This window comes from Nicotiana sylvestris, chromosome 6 (assembly GCF_000393655.2).
Source record: "Nicotiana sylvestris chromosome 6, ASM39365v2, whole genome shotgun sequence".
Taxonomy (NCBI): domain Eukaryota; kingdom Viridiplantae; phylum Streptophyta; class Magnoliopsida; order Solanales; family Solanaceae; genus Nicotiana; species Nicotiana sylvestris.
In genome coordinates this window covers 140585892-140607583 of record NC_091062.1, presented here as the reverse complement: position 1 = coordinate 140607583, position 21692 = coordinate 140585892, and the positions used below count along the sequence as shown (strand labels likewise).

Below are 21692 nucleotides of genomic sequence, written 5' to 3'. Positions count from 1 at the left end.
TTGGGCCTTTTGAGGTGCTTTGGAGGATTGGGGAGGTGGCTTATGAGCTTACTTTGCCACCCAGCTTGTCGAGTGTGCATCCGGTATTTCATGTTTCTATGCTCCGGAAGTATATTGGTGATCCGTCTCATGTATTGGATTTTAGCACGGTTCAGTTAAATGGTGATTTGATTTATGATGTGGAGCTAGCGGCTATTTTGGAGCATCTTGTTCGAAAGTTGAGATCAATGGATATAGCTTTCGTGAAAGTGTAGTGGAGAGGTCGGCCTATGGAGGAGACTACCTGGGAGACTGAGCGGGAGATGCGGAGTAGATATCCTCACCTATTTGAGGCTTCAGGTATGTTTCTTGACTCATTCGAGGATGAACTTTTGTTTAAGAGGGGGAGGAGGTAACGACCCAGTCGGTCATTTCATGAGTTACCGCTCCGTTTCCCCCATTTCTTCTTCTTTATGTCTTTTTCAACTGTATTATGTGTTATCGGGTTGGTTGGTTCGGGTTCGGAGTGGTTTTGGAAAGGAATGAGACACTTAGTCTCTTTTGAGTAAGCTTAAGTTGAAAAAGTCAACTGGATATTGACTTATGCGAAAAAGGTCTCAGATGTGAATTTCGATGATTCGGATAGCTTCGGGAGGTGATTTGGGACTTAGGAGCGTGATCGGAACGGGTTTTGGAGGTCCGGGATAGATTTAGGCTTGAATTGGCGAAATTGAAATTTTGATGTTTTCTAGTTGGTAGTGGAGATTTGGATATCGGGGTCGAAATGGAATTCCGGAAATTGGAGTAGGTCTGTTGTGTCATTTGGGAGATGTGTGCAAAATTTCAGGTCATTCGGACGAGGTTTGGTAGACTTTTTGATCGAAAGCGGAATTTGGAAGTCTTGGAATTCTTAGGCTTGAATTCGAGGTTGATTTGGTGTTTTAGTGTTGTTTTGAGTGATTCAAAGGATCGACTAAGTTTGAATGATGTTATGGGATATGTTGGCATGTTAGGTTGAGGTCCCGAGGGCCTCGGGTGAGTTTCGGGTGGTTAACATATCAAATCCTTATTTTTAGAAGTTGCACATTTTCTTCAGTTCTGTGTTGCATAGTTTTGCTCTTCGCGTTCACAAGAGGACCCTCACGTTCACGAAGAGATGTTAAGTGAGGACGGCCAGTTTCCTTTCGCATTGGTGATGTTGGTCCTGCATTCGCAAAGGTTGAGGCTGAGTGTGCATCGCGAACGCGATGTAGGTCCTGCGTCACGTAGGGGAGCTGGAGCAGCTGGGGGCCCTGGTAGTTTGTTCTTCGCGTTGGTGTGTCGCGTTCGCGAAGGCCTGGTAAGCCGAAGCTTTGCGTTTGCGATATGGAAGTCGTGTTCGCGTAAGAGGATTAATTGGTCAATGGAATATTGTGCTTCACGAATTCTAGGCTTTGACCGCGTTCGCAAAAAAGGAATTTTTGCCTGGGCAGAATGTTTAAATAGTGGCCTTTGCGATTTTTGGTCTATTTCCACCATTGTTGAGCGATTTTGGATCTTTTTGAGAAGGATTGAAGAGGAAATCAAAGGGAAACACTTGGAGGTAAGATTTTTGAACTCAATACTCGGTTCTATGGTAATTTCTACCTAATTAGACATGAAATTTATGGGATTTAAAGCCTTAAATTGGAGAATTACAACTTTAAATTGGAGAATTAGGACTTGAAATTTGAGACTTTGATTTAGGGATTTGAGGGGTCGTTTGTGGTCGGATTTTGATGTATTTGATATGTATGAACTCGTGAGAGTGTAAGGATTCTAATTTTGTGATTTTTACCGAAATCCAAGACGTGGGTCGGGGGGTCGGGTTTGGCCAATTTCTGGATTTTTTATGTAAATTGATTATTTTCGAGTGGGCTTTCTTCTCTTAGCATATTTTGATGGTATGAATCTGGTTTTTGGTTAAATTTGGAGCATTCGGAGGCCGAGTCGAGAGGCAAAGGCATCGTGGGCTAAAGTTTGGACCGGATTGAGGTAAGTAATGATTGTAAATGTTGTCCTGAGGGTATGAAACCCCGAATTTTACATCGTTGTGCTACTTTGAGGTGACGCACACGCTAGATGACGAGCATGGGGTCGTGTACCATTGGGGATTGTGCCTTGGTCCATCCTGTACGACTGTTAAGTCGCGTGTTTGATTAAAACCTGTTTGATATCATTGTGTTTTGGAAATTATTACCATATTTTGAGTTAAATGTCATATTTGGGCCTCGTGCCAACTATTTTGGACCCTTAGGGGCTTTTTACTGTTATTCCTCACTGTTTTAACTTCATAGTTCTACTTAGTCATGTTGTATTCTAATGTTTTCATAACTCAGTCGTATTTACTTCATTTTGATATTTTTAAATGATATCTTGGCTGAGCATCATGTTTTACTGTTGCCCGAGTGCCTTGAGAGATTTTGATTGAGTGAGGCAGAGGATCGGTATTGTGAGGACATTAGGGGATCAGGCTGCACCGCAGCATATGTACTGATTTGTGATATAGGAGAGGTCGAGGGCCTGAGTTGTTATGCCACGAGATGGTTTGGGATAGCGCTTGGGCTCCGGAGTCTGAACACCCCCAGTGAGCGCAGGTACCCAGTGTGAGATGTGATATTGCCCGAGGGGCTGTTGTTATTTCATGCTATTGACCGAGGGGCTAATTACGAGTGATTGTGAGGTAGCCCGAGGGGCTGGTTCTGTTGATATTTTGCCCAAAGGGCGGTTATGGTACATGTTTTGCCCGAGGGGCTGTCTACATTTCTATCCTTTTACTCGCTGTTTTCATCACTCGTTTGAAACTATTGAAAGTTATTTTAAAAGGTTTTTATTGAACTGAGTTTTTTTACGAGTTTTATTGCTTTACTGTATTGTTCTGGACTTATACTATTTTGATGTAGCGTTATGACGTGGTTTACGTATTTTTGTACTGCTCAATTGCTTTTACTTTTATTACTTACTGAGTTGGCATACTCACATTACTCCCTGCACCTTGTGTGCAGATCCAGGAGTCTCGAGGCGCGATAGTGAGTGTTGATCAGTCATCCAGCAGGTCTCCGGAGTTGACTAGGTAGCTGCTTGGCATTCGCAGCCCAATGCTTCTCTTTCCTATCTTATTCAGCTTTGTATTAGCATTTGATTTTAGACTATATTGTCTTTACTTATTCCTAGACGAGTTGTAGTTGCTCATGACTAGTGACACCCCGATGTCGGGCTGTGTTATATATTTTCCGCACTGTTTCTCTTAACTTATATTATGGAATTTAGTTAATTAATGGCTCAAAACGACTTATTATGAATTTCTGGTTTGTTTGGGGTTTGGTGTCGGTTGGCCTAAATTCACGGTAGGCGCCATCACCATCGGGTTAGTTTTAGGGTGGTGACAATCACCTTCAACTTTCCATTGTCAATGTCTTTCTGTTTCTTTTGAACTGAAAGCCCTGTTGTCTTTTCCTTTCCCTTTCTCTTTTTTCCTTCAGCAACATAGGAAAACATTTAGGTATATGGCAAATTAAACATATACAAGCTAGGGATTTTAAAGGGCTAGAATTTTAATAAATGAAATAACTTACCTGGCTGTGAATTTGAAACTACATCGGCAGCAAGTTCAATATTATTAGAAACATGCATATTTGTTGTCATGATAGGCTGTAACATATTCAAAAAAATTATATTATTGGACATTAGTCAAATGTCAAAGTGAAGGCAGTAAAATGATAAGAAAAAATGCAAGATATGTCCAGAAATAATGTGAAACAAATAAAGTTACAACACAAAAATCACAAAAATAAAAGAAGTAGTAGAAAATATAAATTATCCATTTCGGTAAGGTGATGGAGAAACAAAAGTCATGTGGCAAAAGCGATTGAAATAAACAAAGTTCTCTTGAAGACTAATTGAAGATCATAACCAATCACTATCCTCATTTTCATTATATTCTTCCTCAGAAACATATTCTGTATCTGTTGCAAGAGAACTGAAGTCATCCCCATTTTCATGATCAGATTCATCCCCAACTTCTAAATCTACTTCTTCCTTATTATTAAGAGAATGTGCTGCAACACTCACTCCATCAATATCTTCTCTTTGTTTATGACATCATTGTCCGACTCTGCTTGAAAGCTTGCTTCTTCCCTTTCAACTAAGTCAATTAATTGATATGGCTCCGTTTCATCTTCTTGTTCGGGAATATCATACAAATTTCGTGGTCTTACCTTTATCACTACATGTCATTTCTCACTTTGACCATGTTTAACATAATATACAGATTGAGCCTGCGACCCTAAAATGAGTGGATCATTTGTGTAGTGGAGTCGCGTCACATCTACACGTATGAATCCATATTCATCCTTTTTGTAGCCTCTGCTTAGACTTTGACCTTGGAGAGGGACTTCAAACCAGTCACACTGGAATAATATGACTGAATTACCCCTTTATTGGATCTCTAAAATCTCTCTTATCTTTCCTAATAATCAATATTTTCTATATGCTCGCCACTCTTTACAACTACACCACTATTTTGAGTTTTTAAATGTAGCTCAGATTCCAATGTTCGAAACCTAAAACCATTTAAGATATATCCTTTATGGCAATAAACACGATTATCCGGAAGTCTTGCCAAAGCTAGCAATTCATTGGTAACTTGACCATCACCATTCTTTTTTAACTGGATCACCTATAATATTTTGTGTACAAAGTCAAAAACTTTAATACTCTTTATGAAAGTAAATTCAAAAATTATCCTAAATAAAGATAAACTAGCATCAAATGATATAGTTTGCCTTTTCTTCAAACCAAAAAGGAAATTCCTCCTTGTGCCTCTTGGCTACATTTTTATTATTTTCCTTTGCTAATATATCTAGATGTTCTCTATGGATTGGAGGATTAGAAAAAAATAAAGAATATTACATCATAGTCATTAAAGATATTCATAAGAAGAAAAGGATGCAATTAAATAAAAAGTTATCTTACTCAATCCAAGGTCTGACTTCCTCACAATTTTGGAGGATATAAAAATGAGCTTGGTTGATTTCAAGATTACTCAAACTTTTCCAATCACCCTCTGCTAATGACTTACCATGACAATTAAATATGGACAAGCCATTGGGATTTATGTTTGGAGAATCAAAATTTCTATCCGCACGATTTTGCTTTGTCTCCATATCAGTCAAATATTTAGAACAAAATATCATGCATTCCTCCGCAAGATAGCCCTTAGCAATTGATCCTTTAGGACGAGTTTGGTTGCGTACATAACCTTTTAACATGCACAGATATCTATTAAGTAAAGATAAATCAGTTTTATAACAAATTTCTTCTAAAAGAACAATTCAAATAAGTAAAAATCTAACCTTTCAATGTAATACATCCATTGATATTGAATAGGACTACCCACTATTGCCTCATTTGCCAAATGAATCATAACATCAAAGAACATTGGCAGGAACACACGTTCTAATTTACAAATTGTCATCCGTATACTTTTATTTAGTTTCTCTAACCTCTCCACATGAAGTTCTTTGGCGCACAAATCACTAAAGAATAATGACTATTCAATTAAGGGATCATATGCATCCTTTGGCAAAATTCCTTTGATGACAAGTGGAACAATACGCTGAAAAAGGATATGGTGATCATGACTTTTAAGTCCAAATATTCTAGCTTCATTAACATTGATACAACGACCAATGTTAGAAGCATAAGCATCAGGAAACTTGACTTCTTTGACGAGTTGACAAAATTAAATCTTCTCAGCCTTAGACATTGTATAGCTTGCCGGAGAAAGTATGTACTTATCCCCACTTTTTATTGGATGAAGGGGCTTTATGATTTTCATCTCTTGTATGTCCAATCGAGATTTCAATGTAACCTTTGTTTTCCCTTCAATGTCCAACAAAGTTCCTATCACACTTTCATTAATGTTCTTTTCAATATGCATTACATCCAAATTATGTCTCAACAACAAAGTCCTCCAATATGGGAGTTCAAAAAATATACTGTTGTTCTTCCAATTGTCACATCTTTCGGCATCTTTTTTTTTTGTGCTACCACCAACAAACCCTTGTGAAGATGTATTAAGTTGTGCAAGAATATCATCTCCACTCAAAGCTTGTGGTGCAAGTCTTTCTTTCTTTGTATTAGCAAAAGAACTTTTATTACGGCGATAAGGATGATTTATATCCAGGAACCTACGATTACCCATATAGCAATATTTTCTACCATGGTTCAAGTAAATAGAACAAGTATGTACATGAAAAACTGGACAAGCTAATTTACCTTTAGTGTTCCAACCGGATAATATACCATAAGCTGGAAAGTCATTAATCGTCCACAACAAAGCAGCATGCAAGTAGAAATTTTGTTTCTTAAAAGCATCATGAGTCTTAATTCCACTCTCCCGTAAGGTTTTTAAATCATTAATCAAGGGTTGGAGGTACACGTCAATATTCATACCAGGACTTTTTGGTCCAGGAATAAGCAAGGATAATAAAATATTAGATTGTTTTATGCATAGCCACGGGGGGAGATTATATAGAATTAAAACTACTGGCCACATGCTATAGGCATTACTCATCGAACCAAAAGGATTAAAACCATCTGAAGCAAGTCCAAGTCTTACATTACGTGGACCTAAAGCAAAACTTGAATGCTTTTCATCAAACGTTTTCCATGCCAATGAGTCAGCTGGATGCCGTAATACTCCATCACCAACTCTCTTATTTTTATTCCATCGCATATTTTCTCCAATTTGTTTTGTCATAAATAATCGTTTTAATCTTGGCATCAAAGGAAAGTATCTAAGAATCTTTCTAGGAATTCTTTTATTTCTCTTATTCAATTTTCTTGAAGCAACTTCATCATCAATATCTCCTCTCTTCCTTACTATCCATCTTTTTTCATTACATTTAGGGCATTGCTTAAGATCAGCATATTCCTTTCTATATAAAATATAATTATTAACACATGCATCTATCTTCACATAATCTAGACCCAAATCTTTTATGATCTTTTGAACTTCATAGATAGAATTAGGGAGCACATTTTCTTTGGGAAAAGCTTCACTCAATAATTTCAATAAAGAGTCAAAAGAAGTATTACTCCAGCCATGTAGGCACTTCATCTGAAAAAGACGCATTACAAATGAGAGTTTGGAGAACTTTTCACAATCTGGATATAGGCTTTTCCTCTGCATCCTTTAGTAACCTATAAAAACTTTTAGCTTCTATATTTGGCTCTTCATACCTAGACTCAGTGGTCTCATCAAACTCATGACTATTAGAGGGAATACCATGATACATGTCATGCAACATTTCAAAAGTGTGAGCATCATCATTCCCTAAATTTGAATCTGTATCAGAATTTATTCATCATCTGAAGATAAATCTGCCTCGCAATGATAAATTCACCTATTATAGGTTGGATCTATTCCCCACCTAAGCCTCATCGCATGATTTTCTAAGCACATTATTACATTTAATGCACGGACACTGGATTCTTACACCAACCTCAGGATTAGAAAATACAAAGTTCAAAAAATATTCCACATCATTCAAGTATTCCGGTAATGTCCTACGGTTAATAAGTACCCAATTCTTATCCATCATATACTTACCTACAATGAAATATAAAATACGAAATATAAAACTATATATTTAACTTTCTCTCGCTGCAATTAATAGCGCAAATGCAATTTAATAGGGCCACAATGCAAGAACAAACACTAATTAAAAACTAAAAAATGCACATTATTAACCTCTTCAAGATTATGCAGATTTACTCCCGAACTTCATATTCAATGTCACGACCCCAAACCGGCCTGGTCGTGATGGCGCCTCTCGTGAAGACGAGGCTAACCGACACAACACCCATATTAACCCTTTAATCATTAAGAGTCATTTTTAAGCCTTTAATTAAATAAATGTTTCATAATATAAGTTTAAATGAACAGTGCAAAAATAACATACACGTCCTACATCGGGGTGTCACTAGTCATGAGCATCTACTACAGATGTCTAACCACATCAAGACCAATATGGTCGGGAAAAGTCACAAGAATACATAAGGAAGAATAAAGAGGGAGAAAGCAGAGCTGCAATCGCCAGACAGCTATCTTGCTAACTCCGAAGAAACTGCCACCAAGCTCAGAAATACCCGAATCTGCACATAAGGTGCAGGGAGTAATGAGAGTACTCCAATCCAGTAAGTAATAAAAGTAAATAAAGTCTGAGCAGTAAGAAATCACGTATATCACATCATGGAACCACAGAGGGTACCGCATGTTTCCAAAAACAGGATACAAATCAAATCACTTCGTTAAACTTCCATCTTTAGTAAAATCCTTTGGAAAATATCTTTCTAACCTTTCCCATAGAGTTTTAATGAAATATATATATAGTGAAAGTGATGAAAATCATGATCGGCCCCTCGGGCAAAGCATAGTTCGTATACAGCCCCTCGGTATAACAGAAATTCACAACCATTTCATAACTTAAAACTTCAGTTTAAATGAAAGTCATTTAAAACATTTGTTCAACATTTTCAATAGAGACTCGGTCTAAAGATGAGTGAAAGCAGTAATTAAATCAACATGTGCAATAGAAACTCAATTTAAAGAGGAGCGAAAAATAGTAAGTTCATAAACTGGCCCCTCAGGTAAAGCATCACTCATGTACATGTATATACTTAGCCCCTTGGGCAAGCCTCCTAGTCACTCGTGACTCAACTCTTACCAATCAGCGCTCACACTCAGCGCTCACCCTTAATAGGTACCATATAGTAACCGCTGCGACGTATAGCCCGATCCATATATATAGTTGACTGCGCTCACTGGGGGTGTGCAGACTCCAAAGGGGCTCCTACAGCCCAAGCGCTATATCGTTGCGGCGTGCAGCCCGATCCATATATTGTTGTGTCGTGTATGCCGATCCATATATATATATATATATATATATATATATATATATATATATATATATGTATGTATGTATATATATATATATATATGTATATGTATGTATGTATATATATATATATATATGTATATATATATATATTGTTGTGGCGTGCAGCCCGATCCATAAATATATAATCCTCACAACCAGGCCCTCAACCCCTCTCAGTCATTAACCTCACAATCAGACCCTCGGTCTATCTCAGTCATCAACCTCACAATCAGACCCTCGGTCTATCTCAATCATCAACCTCACAATCACTCGGACCATCAGTAAAACAGGGAACGCAGCCCAAACGGTTTTCACATTTTAAGAAATAAAGTGATAAAACCAGATCTAGACAATAAACAGGTAAAACATGACTGCGGATATGCTTTCAAAACAAATAGAGTGAGGAAAAATAGTGAAAATGCCCCTAAAGTTCTCAACAGATCGGCACAAGGCCCCAAACATGGCATACAACCCAAAATATAATATTAATCTCTAAAATATGGAATATCACAAGATTTCAAATCAAATACGCGACTTAATAGTCGTACGGGACGGACCAAGTCACAATCCCTAACGGTGCACAACTCCACGCTCGTCATCTAGCGTGTGCGTCACCTCAAAGTAGTACAACGATGTGAAATCCAGGGTTTCAAACCCTCAGGACAGTATTTATAATCATTACTTACCTCGATCCGGTCCAAACTCTAGCCCGCGATGCCCTTTCCGGCACGAATCGACCTCCGAATGCTCTAAATCTAGCCACAATCAGTACATAACTATTAAAATATGCTAAGGGACCCACTCGAAAATATCTAATTTACATTAAAAATCCTGAAATTGCTCAAACCCGGCTCTCGGGCTCACGTCTCGGAATCCGATAAAAATCACATCAATAAAATTCTCGTTAACTCACGAGTCTACCCATATCAAATTCATTAAAATCCGACCTCAATTGCCCATTCAAATCCCCAAAAGAATTCTCGAACTCTTCTTCCATATTTTCCCAAGTTCCACTCTAATTTCTCAAATTAAATGATGAAATTCAAGACTAAATCATGGAATTAAATCAAATATGAGTGAAGAATACTTACTCCAATTGCTCCACTAAAAATCCCATCAAATTGCACCTTCTCCTGAGCTCTCCAATGGCTTTTATGATATTGGACACAAACCCTCGATTTTAAAAATATAATCTGTCTGCCCAGATTTTTCTTTAATCGCGATCGCGAAAACATCCTCGCGATTGCGAAGAACAATTTTGCTGCCTCAATATATTACTCTACGCGACCGCGTTAACCAACATACGACCACGATACATTGATTCCTTTGAGCTAAGCGATCGTGACTGCCCCTACGCGAACGCAAAGGGTAACACTTGATTCTTCTGCCACCTTATTTTCTTCTACAAGAACGCGTCCTGGCCCTCGCGTTCGCAAATCACAATCTCTCCACTGGCCGCGATCGCGACCTTTCTTCTGTGTTTGCATAGAACAATTCTTCACCCTGCCCAACTGAGCCTATGCGACCGCGAACCCTCATACATGATCGCAATAAACAAAAATGCCTGCAACTGAAACCAGAAAATCTGCAACTTTTCAAACATGAACTTGATTCGTTTAACCAGCCGAAACTCTCCCGAGGCCCTCGGGACCTCAACCAAACATTCCAACAAATCCCATAACATCATTCAAACTTGTTCCAACCTTCGGAACGCTCAAAACAATATCAAAACACCAAATATGCATCGGATTCAAGCCTAAGAACTTCCAAATTACGCTTTTGATAAAAAAAACCAACCAAACCATGTCCGAATGACCTGAAATTTTGCAAACACATCCCAAATGATACAACGGAACTACTGTAACTTCCAGAATTCTATTCCGACCCTTATTTCAAAATCTTACCTATCAATCGGAAAACGCCAAATCTTAATTTCGCCAATTCAAGCCTAAACCTTCCACGGACCTCCAAAATGCATTCTGATCACTCTCCTAAGTCCCAAATCATCTAACGGAGCTAATCAAATCATAAAAATTCCAATCCGAATCATATACAAACAACTCAAAACTTGGTCAAACCTTTCAAATTTCAAGCTTCAAACTGAGAACTATTTCTTCCAAATTCATTCTGATTACCCTGGAAATCAAAACCAACGATTCACATAAGTCATAGTATATCACACGGGGCAAGTCATGCCCGAGAGCTGGCGAGCAAAGTGCAAAAGCTCAAAACGACCGGTCGGGTCGTTACGTCCTTCCCCATTTAAACATACGTTCGTCCTCGAACGTGCCCAGAGTTGTTTCAAGAGCCAACCCATCGCTGAATAACCTTACCATGCACATACCCGGGGGTAATCCCATGTCACCTTATCTCATATAGGTCCGTTACACAATGTAACTGAAATCTCACAATCCAACCTAGCCCATGAACCTTAGAACTACATTTCCACTTCTAAAATCATCCACAAGATCGAAATCTCACATCTATACTCTGAATAAGCCCGAACAAGCTGTAACAACCCATACCCACAATCTTAGGTGCAATTATATGATATACCACATAACTCAAACACTTGTATTGATAACTTCTAATCACGGCAGCTGCACACAACAACCGAATATCAATAGAAAACCTCTTATCAACTAAAGTCTCATTCTAACACCTTCATATACTGCCAATGATAAACGAAATACGCAGTAAGCCATAACCAATTCTCAGATCTACCATTCATGAAGCCACTTCTCCTTTGGCGAAGACCATAGCAAATTTCTGAGCCTAACCTTGATATTATCCTTCCAACATACTGAAATCGAATCCGTTTGTATTCATTCTAGATCCCGACGATCATATCTAATTCAACACAACTACTCTGGTGGCCTGACACATTAATACCATCTAAAGCCACAACTCGTACAATCTGCACACCGATAGGCAACAATCCGAACATACTCAAATCATGAAAATGACTCAAATGAAAGAGTTGTACCGCAAGCCCACCAGTACCGCCACAACACCAGGCTGAGAACCCGTCACACATCGTAGAAACAGAACACACAAATCTAACCTGCAGGATCATACCTCCACATAGCTTCGCTCCAATGCGCGACCTCTTCCAAACACTGGTCCACATGAAAAACCTTAAGTCACTACGCTCAAAATCGATAATCGTGCGCAATATGATGTCTAAAACCAAAGCAATCCTCATAACCACAGCGAAGCAATTACATAACTTCACACAACTCGAAAGGACATAACCGATACGTCATCCACCGAGCAATGCCTAGTACTCTTCCCGCTCGAATTCCACTGAGAGGCCCCAATAACACCGCACCACATGTGCCTATAACCAACAAATCCTAATATTTTGCAATACGAAAAGATAACTCATAGATCCCCTGATTACTAATAGCTCAATAACTACCGAATCAACACATCCCTCACCAATAGCAGCTCGAAGTCAACAAAGCCATCTCGATGCAGAACACCCATGCATATAGGTCTACCAATGAACCACACATCAACTTTAGTCACCCACAACAGATAAATAACCCTCTGAAGGTTCACAATGACTGAATCATAGCACATACTATCATCTGACTAACTTACCCACATCTTTACTGTCCACAACTACAAGCTAACTTGTTTATGAGAACTTTCAGTCTCCAAGTCCATAAAGCACATGAATTACCATATCTGATCCTAATTTCGCCGCTCGAATATACAACACACCTCTAGTACTCAATCATCCCATGAGAGGTATACCTATAATTCTTCTGAGCCACCAAGCAAACTCGAATATCATCAGTCGATCAAACAAGATAGTGCCGCAATACCGATAAAGCATCCATAAATCAAACATATTGCCCTTTCTGAAATGTTATACTGTCATCAAGCCACACCAATTAGTGATCTCATTTATCCAGTCACCTGAAGCTACCCATGCTATCTAAGAATTTGTGACCTTCATTTCAAATCTGAATCGTGACCTTACGCATGCAAATCTCAATCCTACACAACATACCGCATAAATTGTACCATCCTAAGATAACCACGACAACTTCATATCTCTTCCAATCCACAAGCAACTATGTACTCTACTAGCCAAGAACTTCCTATTGATCCCATCTAGAAGAAAATCACTATACATCCCATGCTCCTCACGCCAATAGGAAATATATACCTCTCTAACTATGGTAGAAACCATCTAGAACTCTCCGAATTCCATTTGCACAAAACTAAATCGTCAGGATTAAATCCTTCTAACTCAACCGAGATACGTAGGTCACTAAAACCCAAGAGAATTGTCGTGAAACACATGTAGAAACTCATTACCTCATAAGCATCCAAAGAACTAATCATATCCTTACCAAACCGACTCGGCCTACTACCAAGCTATCTCATCTATCCGAGTTTCATTCTGATTTACCTTCAACTTGATACTCATTCTTGCTACAACATCACCATTCCTCAATCCAGACTTATCACACGAGACCCAAGCATAAAACCACACCGTCTAAGGCTCATAACCCGCTAAATACCCTCTTAAATATCCTCAAAGCAAAATATTCGAAATACTCTACTCTGAAGAGACTTCATGCGAATCTAAATCTATTACCTTTATCTTCCTGATGCTGATGTATATAAAATTCCCTAATTGATATCAAAATACCACAAATCTTGACACCCTCCAAATGCAAACCTCGGTTTCTAGCCAAAAGTACAACTTGAAGATCTCCAATTATTACAGGTAAAATCTTAAACACATTAGAACCATTTTCTAGAGTCATCCACTCTACTCAAACTGCAATTAGTCTGATCAAATGAACCGAGCCACTTGTGCCTCATTAGCACTCCGACACCGCAGAATGTAACCTCACCTTAATGCAGCCAAGCAACTTCCTGCCCCATGCCCCGAGCATCCTTCACCAATAACCACTCAAGACACTCTGTGATTCTCATACACTTATGAATCATGACATAACCTTTGTCAACATTTTCCTTTACTCGAGCCATCCTCGGTCTCAATCTTCGTAAGCCATAACTGATTCACCTGCACGCCTCAAACTAGAACCAACATAGCACATAACTGTGCAATCAACTAATTAATAGCGGACTCCCCACTTGGCTCGAAGCCATAGACCAAAACACACACAATAACTCATAACACATATACTTTATTGCTGCCATAATACCATAGTGAGATTAAACTCAATCCTTCATAAACTCGTGAAACACAGACCATCTGGTACTTTAAATCTTCTGCAAATCTCGTATTCACTCTCGTAGCAGAAAAGCCTACTCTCTTGAGCAACCCAAATTCGAATTGTAACACATATATTTCCCTGGTAACAGAGATCTTTCAATAAATGACATAAGGGATTATGCAAACTTCAGAACAATCCGCAGGAGATAACCCACCTGCGTCGCCTCAACTAACATCTCTTTGTACCCTTCCACCGTCATAGATATTACGCAGTCACTTAATCTTCCTGAGTCTGAACTCACAACACAACATGAAATCCACTTTACTCCCCCAACTAGAAAACATGAAAAGATTCTGCACATACCCATAACTCGGGACTATACCTTAAATCAAGATGGAAATCAAGCACCTAATAGTTCTTCTATCCTCCAGTAGACCCTTCTTGTTGCTTCCAAATCATATAGATACATCTCACAGTCATAACATACTCATCACATAGACATTCAGCCATCACTTCTACTAATAGGGGCACTACCGAACGTATAAGTTCAAAAACACTTGCTCACACAAGCAGCACCTTGGTGCTCAAGCTGCAGGCAAAACCTAGCCTCAAGTCCTCCGGACTGGCCCCAACATCAACGCACAGACAAATCACATCTCGCCCCTCGATCGGGGAATCACAAGCCATCGACGCACATCTGATACTGAGCGCTCATGCGCGCATATGAATGCGTGGAAGGAAATCAAAGGGTTACACTCCAAGCTGAATCAAGGATGCACGATAAGAATTCAAGAATGTGAAGTTTTTCCTAAAGGTTCTACAGCCTCCCAAGGATAAGTACAGATGTCTCCGTACCGATCTGCGAGACTCTATTAAACCTGCTCATGACTCGTGAGACCTATGTAACCTAGGCTCTAATACCAACTTGTCACGACCCCAAATTGGCCTGGTCATGATGGCGCCTCTCGTGAAGACAATGCTAGCCGAAACAACACCCATATTAACCCTTTAATCACTAAGAGTCATTTTTAAGCCTTTAATTAAACAAATGTTTCATAATATAAGTCTAAATGAACAGTGCGGAAATAACATACAAGCCTTACATCGGGGTGTCACTAGTCATAAGCATCTACTACAGTTGTTTAACCACATCAAGACCAATAGGGTCGGGAAAAGTCACAAGAATACATAAGGAAGAATAAAGAGGGAGAAAGCAGAGCCGCGATCGCCAGGCAGCTACCTTGCTATCTCCGATGAAACTGCCGCCAAGCTCAGAAATACCTGAATCTGCATACAACGTGCAAGGAGTAATGTGAGTACTCCAACCCAGTAAATAATAAAAGTAAACAAAGTCTGAGCAGTAAGAAATCACGTATACCACATCATGGCACCACAGAGGGTACCACATGTTTCCAAAAACAGGATACAAATCAAATCACTTTGTTAAACTTCCATCTTCAGTAAAATCCTTTGGAAAATATCTTTCTAACCTTTCCCATAGAGATTTAATGAAATATATATATATTAATGAAAATCATGATCTGCCCCTCGGGCAAAGCATAGTTCGTATACAACCCCTATGCATAACAGAAATTCACAACCATTTCATAACTTAAAATATCAGTTTAAATGAAAGTCATTTAAAACATTTGTTCAACATTTTCAATAGAGGATTGGTCTAAAGATGAGTAAAAGTAGTAATTAAATCAACATGTTCAATAGAAACTCACTTTAAAGAGGAGTGAAACACAGTAAGTTCATAAACTGGCCCTTCAGGCAAACATCACTCATGTACATGTATATACCTAGCCCCTCGGGCAAGCCTCCCAGTCACTCGTGACTCAACTCTTACCAATTAGCGCTCACATTCAGCACTCACACTCAATAGGTACCATATAGTAACCGCTGCGGCGTGCAGCCCGATAAATATATCGTTGCGGCGTGCAGCCCGATCTATATATATAGTCGACTGCGCTCATTGGGGGTGTGCAGACTCCGGAGGGGCTCCTACAGCCCAAGCGTTATATCGTTGCGGCGTGCAGCCCGATCCATCATATCGTTGTAGCGTGCAGCCCGATCCATATATTGTTGTTGCGTGCAGCCCCATATATATATATATGGGGCTGCACCAGCCCGATCCATTAATATATAATCCTCACAACCAGGCCGTCGACCCCTCTCAGGCATTAACCTCACAATCAAACCCTCGATCTATCTCAGTCATCAACCTCACAATCAGAACCTCGGTCTATCTCAGTCTTCAACCTCACAATCACTCGGACCATCAGTAAAATAGGGAACTCAGCCCAAACAGTTTACACATTTTAAGAAGTAAATTGATAAAACCAGATTTAGACAATAAATAGGTAAAATATGGTTGAGGATATGCTTTCAAAACAAATAGAGTGAGGAAAAATAGTGAAAATGCCCCTAAAGGCCTCAACAGGTCGGCACAAGGCCCCAAACATGGCATACAGCCCAAAATATAATATCAATCTCTAAAATATGGAATATCACAAGATTTCAAATCAAATACGCGACTTAACAGTCGTACGGGACGGACAAAGTCACAATCCCTAACGGTGCACGACTCCACACGCGTCATCTAGCTTGTGTGTCACCTCAAAGTAGCACAACGATGTGAAATCCAGGGTTTCAAACCTCAGGACAGCATTTACAATCATTACTTACCTCGATCCGGTCCAAACTCTAGCCTGCGATGCCCTTGCCTGCACGAATCGACCTCTGGATGCTCCAAATCTAGCCAAAAATCAGTACATAACCATTAAAATATGCTAAGGGAACAAAGCCTACTCGAAAATATCCAATTTACATAAAAAAAATTCTGAAATTGCTCAAACCCAGCCCCAGGCCCACGTCTCAGAGTCCGATAAAAATTACATAAATAAAATCCTCATTCACTCACGAGTCTACCCATATAAAATTCATTAAAATTCAACCTCAATTGCCCATTTAAATCCCCAAAAGAATTCTCAAACTCTTCTTCCATTTTTCCCCAATTTTCACTCTAATTTCTCAAATTAAATGATGAAATTCAAGACTAAATCATGGAATTAAATCAAATATAAGTGAAGAATACTTACCCCAATTGCTCCACTGAAAATCCCATCAAATTGTACCTTCTCTTAAGCTCTCCAATGGCTTTTATGATATTGGACTCAAACCCTCGATTTTAAAAATATAATCTGTCTGCCCAGATTTTTCCTTAATCGTGATCGCGGAAACATCCTCGCGATCGCGAAGAACAATCTTGTTGCCTCGATATATTCCTCTACACGACCGCGTTAACCAACATGCGAACACGATACATTGATTCCTCTGAGCTACGCGATCGCGACTGCCCCTACGCGAAGGGTAACACCTGATTCTTCTGCCACCTTATTTCTTCTACGCGAACGCATCCTGGCCCTCGCGTTCGCAAATCACAATCTCTCCACTGACTACGATCGCGACCTTTCTTCTGCGATTGCATAGAACAATTTTTCACCCTGCCCAACTGAGCCTACACGATCTCAAACCCTCGTACGCGATCGCAATGAACAAAAATGCCTGCAACTGAAACCTAAAAATCTGCAACTTTTCAAACATGAACTTGATTCGTTTAATTACCTGAAACTCCCCCGAGGCCCTAGGGACCTCAACCAAACATTCCAACATATCCCATAACATCATTCAAACTTGTTCCAACCTTCAGAACGCTCAAAACAACATCAAAACACCAAATTTGCATCAGATTCAAGCCTAAGAACTCCAAGAACTTCTAAATTACGCTTTTGATCAAAAATCCAATCAATCCACGTCCGAATGACCCAAAATTTTGCGCACACATCCCAAATGATACAATGGAACTACTGCAACTTTCGGAATTCCATTCCGACCCCTATTCCAAAATCTCACCTATCAATTAGAAAACGCCAAAATCTTAATTTCGCCAATTCAAGCCTAAACCTTCCACGGACCTCCAAAATGCATTTCGATCACGATCCTAAGTCCCAAATCATCTAACGGAGCTAACCAAATCATAAAAATTCCAATCCGAGATTATATACAAACAAGTCAAAACTTAGTCAAACCTTTCAAATTTCAAGCTTCAAACTGAGAACTGTTTCTTCGAAATTCATTCCGATTACCCTAAAAACCAAAACCAACGATTCACATAAGTCATAGTATATCACACGGGGCAAGTCGTGCCCGAAAACTGACAAGCGAAGTGCAAAAGCCCAAAACGACCGGTCGGATCGTTACACTCAGGCTCAACCCGAGACACCAATTAATAACTATAATAAAACGTACATTATTAACATCTTTAATATTATAAGTATACAGTAGAATCCAACAAAATAACTTGTGATTTCGCAAGTGAAATTGGGTACCATTAAAGAAGAAATTATCAGACAGGATTAACCACTCCTAAAAAATTTATTCTATTACAACATCAACTTACAAATTCCATAACTTAAAAAACAAAGAAAAAAGCAAAAACTAACAAAATAATTCTAACGAAAGCATTTACAAACTTTTCTAGAAAAGTAAAAACAATGAAAATCAAACTTGGACACGCGCGTCTCTCTCATGTTTATCTCACTGCATGATTTTGTATTCTGTTGTCGTTCTAAAGTATGACTAGAATTTCCAACTTATAAGAGAGACCACATTATTAGACGCCAGCAAATGATCAATTGGAAAAGATGTAAAAAATACATTCAGTAAAAAAAATGGATTCTATCTCAAATCTAAAGAAGACTGTCACACCTCCTTTTTTACTACATTCCCGGAGGAGGGCGTAAAGGAGTTTTTCCATTTAAAGGACAATCGGAACGGGATTTATTATTGAGATTTCAGAGTCGCCACTTGGGAGATTAATGGTGTCTCAAGTCACCGGTAGAATCACAAATCGAGGAAAAACATGACTCTGTTACAGTCTGCGAACCAAAAATTCGAGTAAGGAATTTTGTTAACCCGGGAGAAGGTGTTAGGCATTCCCGAGTTCCGTGGTTCTAGCACGGTCGCTTAACTGTTGCATTTGATTTTATCTGATTTTAATACCTGCTAGCTTATGTGCCTTTTATTCGTAAACCGCTTTTTATCATTATTTATTTTAAAAGAATTGCGACGACGTGAAAACGTGTTTCGAACCGCGTCGCAATCAATGCACCCGTGGTTGTCAACACATTTCGACTTCGTCGAGATTTGGATTTGGGTCGCATCAATGCGCACCCGAGTTTAAGAAGGTAATTTAATTAAAATCGCGTCTAAAGATTCTAACGTAATATTATTTTGGGGAAGGCCGTGAAGTTCGCTAAATGGCCCTCCCAAATTCTAATCATTTTTAATAACCATTTATTGAGAGCCCCACATTTATTTATTTTTGTTCGGTGAGGCTTGTCTCAATTTGTGAACCTCTTTTCTATCATTATTTATTTTATAAGAATTACGATGTCGTGAAAACGCGTTTCGAACCCCGTCGCAATCAATGCGCCCGTGATTGTCAACACATTTCGACTTCATCGAGATTTGGATTTGGGTCGCATCAATGCGCACCCGAATTTAAGAAAATAATTTTTAATAGCACTCCTAAAGCAACTACGCACTTCCAAATTTGCGAGGGCCATGGAAATTCAACTAATGGCACGCCTCGATTGAGATTTACGTATCATGACCATGCCACGGGAACCGTACCCATGACCACAATAATTTAAAATTAATCGCGCCTAAAGCAGGCTACGATGTTCATATGTTCTTCATCTCCTAAGCCATAAGGGAGCGGACAAACAGTGAATGACATGAATGAAGGAGTTAAATACGCCGAAGGATTATCATCAACCAAACACATTAATAACCTTAGATAAAAACAAAGCTCACGTGACTGGGAGCAACAGATCTTAGCACTAATATTAATAATAAAACTAACTAAATTATCACCTTTAGTTATTAAGAAATTGAAAATACATTGAGGATTAATCAATATACTTGACCGGAAGCAACAAGTATTTATAACATTCAAACTAAACATTTGAAGCCAAATTTGCTCCTTTAATACTGTCATTTGACAACTTTTGGAATTCTACTACAATTTTGAGCACAATTTCTAAGACAACTCGTAACATTTCAAAATGGAGAAGAACAACAACTAATAATATATATTGTAGTTTCAAAATACGTAAAGTATAATGAAAATTCCGTTTACTTACAATTACTTCAACATTCAGTTGATTGTATATTAGATATGATTTCCAAAGAACAAATAAGATATTCATCGACAAAAATTCCAACAAACAGATGAATAATTCCAACAATTGTACAACATGTCACTTTAGGCTACAAGTGTAAAATAAACTCAAATTAAACACCAAGTACATGTAATGTATCAATAAGAGTGATTAAGAAAATCGGACCTTTATTGCTTCAAAGCTAAAAATTGCAAATCAATCGGGTTAAACCAAGCAACAATCCTCAGACTGACACACCGAAATTAACAAACCGGAACCTCGTCGGCGATCCAAAACGCGACAACTTGTCAAGTACGAGCGAGAACTTGGACTGAAACTCAGCTCGACTAAGACGCCAAATCGACTCCGTCTGGTGTCGTACGTGAGTGAATCAGTTCCGGCAAAAGGACGACGGTGGTGAATTTGGTTTTGGTGCTTGACGACGAAATAGGTGGAGCCACAGTGGGGACCTGCTTCAGAAGCTATGCTTTGATCTTTTCCCTTCAAAGTATTCTTGAGTGAATTCTCATTTTGAAGTGGAAATTACAGTGCATTTGTATAAAATTTCTTTGTCTTCTCCCCTCTATCCGTTGTTGCTCACTATCCTCCCTGTTTCTATGTGTGTGTGTATTATATAGATGGGTAGGTGTGATGATTTTAATGTGAAGGGGGGGTCTTGTGTGGGGGAGTTTTATTTGGGGAGAAGGTGTTATGTGAGGTAATATTTTGGGGGGAAGGTTTTAGGTGGGGAAATATTTTGGGGGGAAGGTCTTAGGTGGGGAGAAATGATTTGGGGAAGATATTTTGGGGAAGGTTCTTCCCTTTTTTTTTTACTCCCAATTTCTTTTTATCTTCCTCTTTTTGTATTTTATTTAGTTATTTTGTACTTTATTTTCTGATTTTGTTAAATGCTAAATTAAGAACCAAAACTCAAATTGACTCTAAAATTATACTTCCAATTTCCAATTACACTAATTCCCTATTTTAAATGCAAACTAAACAGATTAAAACTAAAAAAATGCAAAAAAGACCATTTTTGTTATTTTTATTTTCCTAAAAGTAACTCACTATTAATTTATCCTAAAATGTAAAATTAAATTCTAAATGCAAATGCCAAGTATTTTGGTATTTATTATTTTGATTTTGAAATATTAAAATGCATGAATGCAACTAAAAAAGAAAAAAAATTCCTAAAAAAAATCAAATAAAAATTATTTAAACTTATTTTAGGAGTTATCTTTATATATGACAAAAATCACATGCTTACAAAGACTATTTCATAGTTCCCATCCAATTAAGCTCAAGAAACAGTAAGT

General features: G+C 38.6%; 1 protein-coding gene and 1 long non-coding RNA gene across 2 annotated transcripts; both read right to left on the bottom strand.

The window, feature by feature from the left end:
- Positions 1-5740: 5740 nt before the first annotated feature.
- Positions 5741-7192, bottom strand: LOC138871389 (uncharacterized). Its single transcript, XM_070149262.1, has one exon. It carries the CDS (start codon positions 7190-7192, stop codon positions 5741-5743), a length of 1452 nt encoding a protein of 483 aa, XP_070005363.1.
- A 7954-nt stretch (positions 7193-15146) lies between these two features.
- Positions 15147-21117, bottom strand: LOC138872051 (uncharacterized). Its single transcript, XR_011400465.1, has 4 exons — positions 20563-21117; positions 17251-18298; positions 16838-16906; positions 15147-15433 (listed from the first exon to the last, which is right to left on the bottom strand). It is a non-coding gene; the product is annotated as an uncharacterized lncRNA (long non-coding RNA).
- Between the last annotated feature and the right edge of the window lie 575 nt (positions 21118-21692).

Bases quoted from the DNA above. Each gene is read 5' to 3' on its own strand.
- LOC138871389 (XM_070149262.1), bottom strand. From the start codon at position 7,192: ATGCAGAGGAAAAGCCTATATCCAGATTGTGAAAAGTTCTCCAAACTC.